This window comes from Salvia splendens, chromosome 5 (genome assembly GCF_004379255.2).
Source record: "Salvia splendens isolate huo1 chromosome 5, SspV2, whole genome shotgun sequence".
NCBI lineage: Eukaryota > Viridiplantae > Streptophyta > Magnoliopsida > Lamiales > Lamiaceae > Salvia > Salvia splendens.
In genome coordinates, this window is record NC_056036.1 from 6,589,828 (window position 1) to 6,602,576 (window position 12,749).

A 12,749-nucleotide genomic window follows, 5' to 3' on the forward strand; every position below is an offset into this window, starting at 1 on the left:
AATGTAACATAAGTTGGAACTAATTTTTTATTGAGAGTATCCTTTGGATGGCATAGTTATTCGATATTTTAACCCAATAACGAAATATAAATTTGAATCTAATCAAAAATTTATACTTAGATAATAAACTGTTGCTTCACGAATACTCTAGATATAATGATTTATATTGCCAATATACATGGGAAAGTATTGTGCAAGATGTTTCGCCATAAACATATATTCATTCCAGTAGATAAAGAGTAATATCATCTTCATTTGAACATCCACTAGCATTAAGCTTCAAAAGAGACGAGTTCTTTAGCTGTTCAAAAGATTACCATTTATCAAAAGGAAACGTAAACCTACAAGGCAAAGGCGTTCAGCTCCTCAGTAGGACGTGGATCAAGACTGCATATTGCTCGAGCTAACTATTCTCCAACAGCACTGGCACATTAGGCCGGCAACACAGCCTCCTCAAGCGCACACTTTCCTATCACAACACAAGAATAAACCCAACAATACAGCTTAGATTCGACACCATTGTTGTTATTTTGCAAGGAAGAGGTGAGATGTGGTTTTTACCTGTGTACTGTCATGGTCGTATCTGATCAAGAAAAGACATCTGCAACCTCTTATGTCGTGCAGCCTCCTTTGAATGTCAATGACATGAGCATCGTAGTATCTTGCTTGATCTTGCCTCTCCTGTTTAAGAAGGTGCATTAGAAATGCTATCTAATATCTTCAGGGAAAGTATGTAGCAGTTGGCACCTAGAAATTGGGCATGCTACACGATAAGAACTCCGATTGCTTATAGTGCCTTTGATTGAGCTGCGTAGATAGCTAGCTTTGGCATAGATCAAAGCCATCATTTACAGTGCCTAGAAAGCAGCATACATTCTCTTCTTTTTTATCCGAGAATCTTCAGTTTAAATCCGATAGCTATATCAACCAAGAGGTCTACACTTCTTGTTTAGCACCAAGATAGTGTTAACTAGCTAGTTTCATTTTCGTGTAAATGTCACTTTTTAGTCCAATATTTATTTCAAGATATGTATTTTCGATATGACAAATAAGTAACTAATAAATTGACTTTATTCTCAAATATAGAGACAGGACGACATTCTTCAACAAAAAGTCATATATTTGGAAACTGGAAATCCATGTAGAAATTGTTCCGGTTGCCAACACGACCTTTTAGTACCGAAAAGTGTAGACATGTCCTACATTTGAAAATTAAGTCATTTATTGGGTACTAATCTACCATCATCGGAAGTGCGTGATGAAGTGATATTTACCCTTTCCACTATGTCTTTTATCATGATTCATTGGTTCTGGTTACAACGCTTGGTTTATGTCACTGCTTCCGAAAGAAACTACTCCGTAAAGATACCAATAACGGCACAATAGTACCTGAAAGCACACTACTTGATCCCCAACCTTCACTTTGTGGCATTCTGAAAGGTCCAAAGCAACTGAACGTTGCCTTACGTCTTTTTTCACATTCACCCATTCGTCGTGCTCTGGTCCAAACCCAATATATCGTACCTGGACTTCCTGCAGTGAGCTAAAAGCTTAACAAAACAAACTTTGTCTCCTTTGAGAGCTAAAAAGATCAATATTTATGTAACTGCGGTACAGACAATGAAAGCTATGGAAAGAATACATCAACTCACAATTTCCCCAGAATCAAGAAATCTGTGGGAGAGAAACGTATCAACATCATACCTGTAAAACAGCAGAAATGGTATGCTAAAACTGAAGTAAACATAAGACTGAAATATTTAAAAAGAAACACAATTCTTTTTGTCTGAGAGTTAACTCCACAAAGCCAAGATCAAATAAATAATCAGTTTTTATGTTATATCATAGCAGTTTTCTACCATATCATGATTAGTTATGGTCACTGGTTCCCACTCTCACAACCTGGAAGAAAATACCATTTTCCTACTATAAGAGAAAAATATCCATGCAAAAACTTTGGTCACCATGGAACTACAGGTGTAAGCTCTAGAGTAAGATATGACAATGACTGTAGAAAAATGAAAAAGTAAAAGGCACATTCACAATTAGATAAAAATGTTCTAAGCATCGCATATATACAGAGAGCAATGTACGTTTCATACCCTGCATCTTTTTTAATAATTCAGATCACAATATTTTATTCTCCAGTTACTTGCTTAGAACACATAAGATATTCCATGAAATCAACCGAAGACAGAATTTCCAAAGATGCAATCGTGATATGTACTATAGGATGATGCAAAGTTGAAAAATCTAAAGCAACACAATTCAAGAGGTTGTAACATGTGAAACAAATGGCCTCACCATGCCCCATCTGTTGACGACCTCACTTCAAACTCCAAATTGGATAAATCTTGGCCCTTCAGACCTGCCATCACACACAGACCACCTACTCTAATGAGAAAATTGAAGATATACCCAAAACAAGATATGAGTAACTCAAGATGCAATTCATCAACCAACTTGACATGTTTGAATGCTTGCAGATTCATAGGGGAAAAAAAACTTGAGATATTTTTGAGTTTGCAGTTGCTCTAATCTGATTAAGAGCACCTGGGATGGCATGTGTTTCCTTGGCTCCTTTCAATGAAGTCTCTTCATAGAGGTGGTTTTCTCGCCTCGTCTGAAACCAATTCTGGATCTGAAGTAATAAAGCATTAAGGAGAGTCACAAGATTCAGCCAAGATCGAGCATCCAAGTAAACAACAGTAGCATTTCTGAGAAAAAAGCAAGAGATAAAACCTCAGTCCACTTCAAAATAGGTTTCCCTGCTCGATTACTTGACCGACTGCAACCAACACCACAAAGTTAGTACACTGATGAAGTGAACCTTAAAGCAAACACTCAGTAGTGACTAGTGACTCCACACTTAAAAACTCACTTGAAAAGCTTTGCCAATTTCTTAAAGAAATCCATATCCAGGGAATGTTTGCTTGAGTCGTGAAGTAAATGCTCCATTTTCTGAACCTGCTCCATTGATGGCATAAGATAAGTTTCTCATATAACTGTCCAAGTTTTCTGCAAATACAGTTGACATAAAATTTCTTCAAACAAGATTTATACTCGACAACAACGACTTCCAAAGCAGGTACACAAAGCAATTCGAGGATTAAATATCCGTGAACGAACCAAATTCAATAACAAACTTCTTATAGACTCAGCTCTTTCAATAGTGCATACAAAAATGGAACACACAACGCAATAATCAAGGCTCCTTCGCCATGATCAGTGTGTGTGTCTCTCTTTCTCTGTGTTTTAGTAGCATAAAACCATCAACGTGATTTTTTATTTCGTTTCTAGTAATTGGAACAGGAATTCATCATCAATTTTCTCTAAATTACACATAGTAATCAAAAAACACCAAAGAGCTCAACAATCAAACACTCTCGTTTTCAAGTAACCTCAAAACGCACTAACTCGCGCGCGCACACACTCACGAAGCAAACCAAAACAGGCACGCCAATAAAATCCACCAGAAATTGTAAAAAAAACAGCTCACGGTTCATCAAAACACAGTAACAACATGCTTGGACAGATTTTTTGTTATCGGATTTCCTCAACGAAAATGTGAGCATAAACATTAAAAAATGTATGAAAAGATACCTCAGCTTTGGTGAAGCCGGAAAAAGTTTGTCTCTGCCTAGGCCGAAGTTTCATTCTACGATCGACTGGACTCCAACAAATTTGAGAGAGAGATTGATCACGGTGGGAGCAGCACTGCACTGGTTGTTTTTGGCCCTTGGGCTTTGGTTGAAAGAGTTGGAGAAGTGAAGAGGTTAATTTTGGTGCATCAAATCTTCTTTTTTCTTTTATTGCTTCCTATTTTTTGTCCCTTTTCACCATAAAATAAAATAAAATAAAATAAAATAAAATAAAATAAAATAAAATAAAATAAAATAAAATAAAATAAAATAAAATAAAATAAAATAAAATTAAATAAAATAAAATAAATGTCTCTGGCAGAGGAAATTCCCTATTCTGATCTACCGATTATAGGGGACTTTTTGTGGATTTCTGACAAAATATTTTTGCTGTAAATAATTAATTTGATTGAAAATATTTTTGTTTAATTACGAATAATGAATAGCGATTTGGGTAGACTATGTGAATTAGCACCTGCTTTCTCCGTCCACGAATAGGAGTATTATTTCATTCCGGCACAGATTTTAAGAAATGTTAAGAAAAGTGAGTGGAGGAAAATTAGTGGAATATGAATATCACTTGTATACATTAGTTTTAAATGATATGTGAGTGGAATAAGTTAGTGGGATGTGAGATCCTTTTACCGTTTATAGTACTACTAATTATGAACTGGTACTTTTATTCGCGGACGAACTAAAATAGAAAAATATGACTCCTATTCGCGAACGAACGGAGTAATAAAATATTGGTGAATTTAACTACTACTAAACTCGTTTACGAAAAATAGTCTTGTTTTTATTATTTTGGATCATTTATCTAAATTAGTCTATATCTATTTATAGTACGATTTCTCACTTTAATAAAATGAGTCTCAATCCACTAACAATACATCAATCACTTTTTCTTTCATTACTTTCTTACTTTATCGATTTTATATTAAAATTTATGTCACTCATAATCAAAACTATTTTCCCAACACAATTTTTAAAAATTGGGTTTACTTAGTTAAATGCATAAAAAATAAAATATGAAAAATAATAAAATGATAGAAATTAAAACTCTTGATTTGCAAAACAAAAGTTACTCAATAAATCAGTCATTCTAAAAAAATACGAATTACTAAACAAGAACCAAAAAATCCAGAATGGAGCAGTTAATAGTAGAAATTAATCCCCCATTCATCACCTTCGAGGCATCGCAATTACATGAGTTTATTAAAGAAACAAGAATATGCAAGTGAAAGTAATATAAGCACTTCATTTAAACAAACATGGAAGAAATATAATTAAAATTAACAAATCCAATATAGACACAAATTCATGAAATCTAAAAAATACTACTATAAAGTATTATTCTAAATTAAATATAATAATAATAATAATAATAATATAATAATAATAATAATAATAATAATAATAATAATAATAATAATAATAATAATAATAAGAATAATAATAATAATAATAATAATAATAATAATAATAATAATAATAATAATAATAATAATAAAATAATAATAATAATAATAATAATAATAATAATAATAATAATAATAATAATAATAATAATAATAATAATAAATATAATAATAATAATAATAATAATAATAATAATAATAATAATAATAATAATAATAATAATAATAATAATAATAATAATAATAATAATAATAAAATAATAATAATAATAATAATAATAATAATAATAATAATAATAATAATAATAATAATAATAATAATAATAATAATAATAATAATAATAATAATAATAATAATAATAATAATAATAATAATAATAATAATAATAATAATAATTGACGCTAATGGCAAGCGGCTAAGCCCAAGTCTTTAAAGCTTTTGGGCTTTATACTTGTCCTATAATTTTGTTGATCCATATTCAACAACAAATGTGAAAGAGATATTTTTTTAGTATCTCTCTTAGGGCTGGGGAAAAATATCGAAAAAATGATATATCGCTCGTATCGTATTGAAAAATATCGAAAAATTATCAGATTTTCGATATATCGTAATTTTCGATACGAAACGATACCGTATCGTAAGTTTTCGATACGATAACGATATGAATTTCCTTATATCGCGATATATCGTTTTATATCGAATATACGATATATATCGATATATCGTTTTATATCGAATATACGATAGATATCGATATTTTCGATATATCGAATTTCGGTACGATATATCGTTTATATCGAATATACGATATATATCGATATTTTCGATATATCGAATTTCGGTACGATATATCGAAATATCGATACGATAACGATATAGATATCCTCCATATCGAAAGTTCGATATATCGAAATTCGATATATCGAAACTTTCGATACGATAACGATATGAAATTCTTTCATATCGATATTTTTCGATACGATATACGATACAACATTTTCGATACGATATATCGTATCGACCCACCCCTAATCTCTCTAGAAAAAATATTCGAGTGCCTCAACTTTCCTACAAAATTTGTCACGCCTTTTATTTAATAAAAAATTGACCTTTTTTTTCCTGTAATTATTATCATATTATATATTCATCCAAACTGTGATTCTTCCTCTTTTCCTAATATTTTTATAACTTGTATTCAAGTTTGAGGGGCGAATAATAATTCACCACCGTTGAATGAAAAAGGTTATCATAATCTGACTAATTTAAATGTAAATAAAAACTATATTCTATATGTATTTTCCTGCCACGTATAGCAAATACCTTTCTAAAAACATCTCGGTAAATCTTGACGTGACTCTGTATACGTACTATATCCATATATTTCTACCAATCTGTGACTATTCCAATTCATATTGCTGTAAGCATGTCGTATTTTTTTATTTTTATGTTTTGCATATATATCGAAAAATAATACTAATACTATAAATGATGAAATTGAAACCGCAACATTTGCTATCACATGCGTATACTACAATGTTTTATCTTCTTATGGCATAATTGCTTGATAAATTAGTTGACGCATTAATTAGTAATTAGTTAGATAATAGCTCTCTCAAGCCTCAAATAGCAACTAATGAATTAATTACGTAGTTAGGTTGATCTTTGAATAGAAAGTCTTTGGTTGAGAGAGAGATGACTTATTTTGAAAGTGAAACGTGTTAGGTCGTAGTTGAGATATGTGGCAGATTGACGCCGCTGTTATGAGAAATCAAGAATTAAAGTCAATTTGCCATTGGATTTCTAATTCTAAGGAAAACAGTGAAATAATTTGATTTTTTGACAAAGTCCCACAATTGACCCATTCATTTATGTATATCAAATTATGAATGCCAATTTATTGCCCACTTGATGAACATTGGATGCACTATTTTTATATTTTTTATTTATTTAAAATAATACTAGTACGTTTTTATTTGAGCACTCATTAATCATTATCATTACCATTACCGACTATATATATGTGTGTGAAATTCATTAAACTAGTAAATTCATGCACTTTTTGTTGTCACCAGACACTCGTAGTGTGTAAATTTCATAATAATAACGACAAATAAAAACTAAATTACTCATATCTTAACACTAATTACTAGTTTTTTGAATAATGTTTCTTTAGCATAATCAAGATAGTAAAAAGATGAGAATATAGTACAGAACCAGGGGTGCGTTAGGGTGACACCATTTTTAAAGTGACAATGTGACAATAAGTACTCCCTCCGTCTGCGAATAGGAGTCTCGTTTTTCCATGTTGGTCCGTCCGTGAATAGGAGTCCCAGTTCATAATTACTATAAATGGTAAAGAAACTCACATTCCACTAACTCACTCCACTCACATATCATTTAAAACTAATATATACAGGTGGGACCCATATTCCACTAACTTTCTTCCACCCAATTTTCTTAATATTTTTTAAAACTATGCCGGATAGGAATGAGACTCCTATTCACGGACAGAGGGAGTAACATGCAATTTGCAATACATATGCAAGCAATATGTGATACATAGGCAAGCAATTCGGCATATGGTTCCGAGCAATATGATATACGAAAGCAAAACACTATTGTGACACCATTGTTAAAATGACAATCTAGGCAATCAAATTGTGATACATAGGCAATCATTCTGCGATACATAGGCAAACAACTCGACATATGGTTTCAAGCAATCTGCGATACGAGATTAGAGATAATCAAACAATCTACGATAAATAGACAAGCAAGTTTGCCATGTGGCAGACTAAGGTTGAATTTGCTCATAAATCTAATGACTGTCCAGTGTCATCTTAAATGGTGTTGTCGTACTTATTTTAAAATATATTCAGATATAATAATAAAATAAAAATACTAACGAAAATGGCAAATTCAAGAAAGATAGATTTATCTGGTAAGAATCCATCTACCTTCCTCTATCACTACTCAAAGCGCGTAAACTCCACCTCTCCATCTCTCTCTAGAGTCTAGATTAGCATATAAACACAGTAGGAAATTTTCCATTACGTTGCATTCATTATGCTGCCGTTCAAACGGGCCAAATTCTTGGTAACTTTCAAACTCTCTCGAATTCTCTCTTTTATTCCTTCAACTACATTTGTCAAATTCACACACCAAGAAAAAGTTCATTCTTTTGTCAAAGATTTGACGATAAAAATCTCAACTTTTTTGTTATAAAAAGCCAAGTCATTGCACCACTTTCATCACATCACATTACAAGCTTACCCTTTCAGTGAGATTTTGTTTTTATTTTGTGGGCTGCTGTGTGTTTCAGTTTGTTTCATTGGCAGAGACAAGCGTTGGGATTGTACGAAAGAGGAGAGAGAAAATTAAGAAGAGTTATGGAGATGAATGGTGAAAAGAGTGTTGATTTTGAGGAAAATTATGGTGTTGAGGATCAGGCCATCACACCATGGACTGTTTCTGTTGCTAGGTGATGCCAAAATGTTCTATTTTCTTGAACAAATCTTGATTGTTTTGTTGCATATTTCTTTATGGTTAGTCTGATAATTTTGGTTACAGGGTGATGTTGGCCTGAGTTATGAATGATTTGCTCATCTTTCATGACTACTTAATCTGATGATTCTTATCATAAAAAACAAATTTTCTGCAAAATTCAAGAATATGTGCATGATATTTTTATGCAACTATGTTATGATCTTAAATATGATGCTTAGTGACATATATAGTTGCAGCTCTCAGCTATGCTGTGTTTCTTACATATATATTGTCCGATACTATAAGCTATCAGCTACGTTGTGTTTCATAGTTGTTTTCTGATAATAGTTCTTTGTAAAATCTATTCTCAGTGGGTATAGTTTAATGCGTGATCCACGCCACAACAAAGGGGTTGCCTTCACTGAAAAGGAAAGAAACGCGCATTACCTAACAGGGCTGCTGCCTCCGGCAGTTTTCTCTCAAGAGCTCCAGGTAAGTGGAGATCGATGGAGCTCCGTTTACTTCTCTTTCAGCAAAGAATCAGCTTCAGTTAACACATGTTTATCAGGAAAAACGGTTGATGAAAATCCTGCGAGAATATGAAGTGCCACTGCAGAGATACATGGCCATGATGGATCTCCAGGTGAGATTTCTCTTGATAAAGAACAAATCTCATAGTATATTCCATTTCCACAACATCATTTTAGACCACCCTTTTATGTCGTTCGTGTTCAACATAAAAATTCAGATACATCTTAATTGTATAAAGTTGTACTTAATAGTCAATGTATTCTTATTTTCTGCATTGAAAACTTACCAGGAGAGAAATGAAAAGCTGTTCTACAAGCTTCTCATAGACAATGTCGAAGAACTTCTACCCGTGGTCTATACTCCTACAGTTGGTGAGGCTTGCCAGAAGTATGGTAGCATCTTCCGTCGTCCACAGGGTCTCTACATCAGCTTGAAAGAGAAGTACTCTCTCTCTCCGACTTCCTCTTTTCTCACTCCACATCGATGAATGTAATTTGCCTATTATAGTTTAAGGTCTTTATCTGATGCTAAGTTACTCAACTTCTTATAGGGGGAGGATTCTTGAAGTGTTGAAAAACTGGCCCGAGAAATCTATCCAAGTTATCGTGGTAACGGATGGTGAGCGCATTTTAGGGCTCGGAGATCTTGGTTGCCAGGTAAGTCTGATGATTTCTCTAAGCTGAAAATGGATCTTTGATCACGTCTAATTTGAGGAAACGACGTTTGACTAAAATTGTGTCTCGAGCTTCTTGAAACCAGAGTTAATACATATTCTTGTTCCTACAACAGTGTTGATGTAAGAAAATTTACAGTTCAACTCATTTTAAGTTCCTTGATACTATTGCAGGGGATGGGGATTCCTGTTGGGAAACTTTCTCTGTACACGGCCCTTGGTGGAGTTCGTCCCTCAGCTGTAAGGACATCAATTTTATCCCATTTTTCTTTCTCACAACAATATCTATTTATTTTTATTAGATGTTATAGTAAGAAGTATATAACTTCATATTTATTAGCTTTTCACGTAGTTCTTGCCATTTTCTAACTTTCCTAAACCAAACCAATACATACTGATGCGGATATCACCTTATTCTTTCTACCTTATTCGTTCATTTTTATCTAATTTAATCACTTTGCACATGTATTTTATCAGCATGTTTACATACACGTGATGAAAATTGGATTAGTAGAAATAGAGGATCTCGTATGTATAACTGCCTTACTATCTACTTTTTCCGGTGACAGTGCTTGCCCATTACCATTGATGTCGGCACAAACAACCAGAAGCTGTTAGACGATGAATTCTACATTGGTCTGAAGCAGAAAAGAGCAACTGGACAGGTCTCTTTTTTCTAGTGCACTAATATTACTTAGTTATTTCATTCATATGAATCAAATCTATTCAAGCAAGTTTGGAATTGGCCTTTTAATCTTCTAGTTTCTCTTACAGGAATACTACGAACTTCTAGAAGAGTTCATGTGCGCGGTTAAACAGAACTACGGGGAGAAGGTCTTGATACAGGTACCAATTTTCAACAACATCACAGCCTTTTTCCCACCAGTTTTCAAGTTACTCTTTTCTGCAGTAGTATTTTCGTTCAACTGAAATCTTATCATATCTCTCTAGTTTGAAGATTTTGCAAACCACAATGCCTTTGAACTACTTGCCAAATACCGAACTAGTCATCTCGTATTCAATGACGATATTCAGGTAGATACGCTTACCTTTTACCATTATAAATATCTATAAGTTTCTAGTATTATGCGGGACGAACTTCATAGTCGTTTTGCATTGTCTCAGGGTACAGCCTCCGTGGTTCTTGCCGGGCTCGTTGCAGCCTTGAAACTAGTTGGTGGAACTCTAGCAGATCACAGGTTCTTATTCTTGGGTGCTGGTGAGGTAAAGCCTAATTTCTTTGATCAAGTGACTTTCATATTTGAGGAAATGTGATTCTCAATAAATGAAATTTCATCTTATAACCCTGATTCTGTTTTCTGGTTTCTTAAAAGGCTGGGACTGGTATAGCTGAACTTATAGCTCTCGAGATATCCAAAAAGGTAATGGACTGGTACATTCATCAAATCAGAAACGTTTTTTTGCTAGAACGCGGTTTGATTTAGGAGTCTGTTTGTAGACCAATACTCCACTGGAAGAGGCCAGGAAGAAAATTTGGCTGGTGGATTCCAAGGTATATACTGCCATTTTCTTGTGTTTTCTTGCTTATCTCGTCTAAGAGCTAACCCTAAACGCGGTCTGGTGTACAACAGGGGCTGATTGTCAGTTCTCGAAGAGAGTCTCTGCAGCATTTCAAGAAGCCATGGGCACATGAGCACGAGCCAGTGAAGGAGCTATTGGCTGCTGTTAAGGTGGGGAGAGCTCTCTTTTAATGTTGCTCTTGATGATGAGGTCGTTGTGTTTGGTAACTGTAGGTTTTGTGTTGAGTTTTTCAGGCAATCAAGCCGACTGTCTTGATAGGGACTTCGAGTGTTGGAAAAGCTTTCACTAAGGAAGTAGTTGAGGCCATGGCATCCATGAATGAGGTTTTCTTTTCTCTTTTCTTCTCTCTCTCTCTCTCTCTCTCTCTCTCAAAAGTGCCAGTGCTGAACTCGTTTCATGTTGCAGAAACCTCTCATACTCGCCCTTTCAAATCCGACCTCACAATCAGAATGCACGGCTGAAGAAGCGTACGCATGGAGTGAGGTAAATGGAATTTTTTGTCTGTATAATATTTCAAATGTTCGATCATATGTATCAGCCAAAGTAAACGCACGCCCTTGGTGGATATTCTTGTTGAAATCTTGTGTCGTTCTTGCAGGGGCGCGCCATATTTGCTAGTGGAAGCCCGTTCGACTCTGTAGAGTACAATGGGAAACTTTTCGTCCCTGGCCAGGCGAACAACGCTTACATATTCCCCGGGTTTGGTTTAGGTTTGATCATGTCCGGGACGATAAGGATACACGATGACTTGCTATTAGCAGCCTGTGAGTCTTTGTAAAAATCAACCCTTTGTTTGCATTACAATATTTTCAATCAGCTGATCTTGGTCTCTTGCCTTTTACCTGCAGCTGAAGCTTTGGCAGCTCAAGTGACAGAGGAGAACTACGCGAAAGGACTGATATACCCCCCATTCACGAATATTAGAAAGATCTCCGCTCATATTGCAGCTACGGTAGCTGCCAAGGCATACGAACTTGGTAAGTCCTTTACTGCGAAATGACTCTCAGATCGTGTTTCATGTCACCAATACATTATAACTTAACTCTTAGCTATCGACACAAAACCTTGGTAACAACTAAATGCCCCCCTTGTAGGTTTGGCTTCGCGTCTTCCCCGACCCACAGATCTTGTCAAGTTTGCAGAGAGCTGTATGTACACCCCAGTCTACGGAAGCTATCGCTAACCGGATCCCTAGATTTGGCCTTCCATCTCCTATTTTTTTGTAATTCTTTGTCATATTGGATTGTTCTGTTTCTGTAGTCCTTTTAAATTGTTTCACCAATAGGCTTGTTCTGTAATCTTGGTTTTTATTATATGTACCGATTCTGGATTAGTAAATGGCAAAGTACTTTGAGATTTTTTGTCTAGTATCTTGAATTATACAAACACTTCATCAATTTGTTTTAAAAGCTATACTTCTAACAAGAATAAAAATTTCAGAAATTTAAAAAGTTCAC

The 12,749-nt window shown here is 34.2% G+C and overlaps 2 protein-coding genes across 3 annotated transcripts; one reads left to right on the forward strand and one right to left on the reverse strand.

Moving 5' to 3' along the window:
• Positions 1-179: 179 nt before the first annotated feature.
• LOC121802085 (protein SAWADEE HOMEODOMAIN HOMOLOG 1-like) lies at positions 180-3,786 on the reverse strand. 2 transcript variants are annotated; one of them, XM_042201649.1, is made up of 9 exons: positions 3,604-3,786; positions 2,882-2,967; positions 2,743-2,788; positions 2,554-2,641; positions 2,305-2,368; positions 1,653-1,704; positions 1,390-1,533; positions 562-681; positions 180-469 (listed from the first exon to the last, which is right to left on the reverse strand). In XM_042201649.1, the coding sequence occupies exons 1-9, from the start codon at positions 3,655-3,657 to the stop codon at positions 404-406; spliced, it is 720 nt and encodes a 239-aa protein (XP_042057583.1). In that variant the 5' UTR covers positions 3,658-3,786; the 3' UTR covers positions 180-403. The 2 variants fall into 2 exon arrangements, with proteins under 2 accessions (XP_042057583.1, XP_042057584.1); XM_042201650.1 differs by having other exon boundaries at positions 2,882-3,018; positions 3,604-3,742.
• A 4,308-nt stretch (positions 3,787-8,094) lies between these two features.
• On the forward strand, positions 8,095-12,659 carry LOC121804561 (NADP-dependent malic enzyme-like). Its single transcript, XM_042204164.1, has 19 exons — positions 8,095-8,156; positions 8,399-8,541; positions 8,918-9,038; positions 9,115-9,189; positions 9,367-9,518; positions 9,628-9,733; positions 9,925-9,990; positions 10,320-10,415; positions 10,525-10,596; positions 10,702-10,785; positions 10,876-10,974; positions 11,085-11,132; positions 11,210-11,263; positions 11,343-11,441; positions 11,526-11,615; positions 11,698-11,775; positions 11,891-12,056; positions 12,141-12,269; positions 12,387-12,659. Exons 1-19 carry the CDS (start codon positions 8,127-8,129, stop codon positions 12,473-12,475), a joined length of 1,797 nt encoding a protein of 598 aa, XP_042060098.1. The 5' UTR covers positions 8,095-8,126; the 3' UTR covers positions 12,476-12,659.
• Positions 12,660-12,749: the final 90 nt, after the last annotated feature.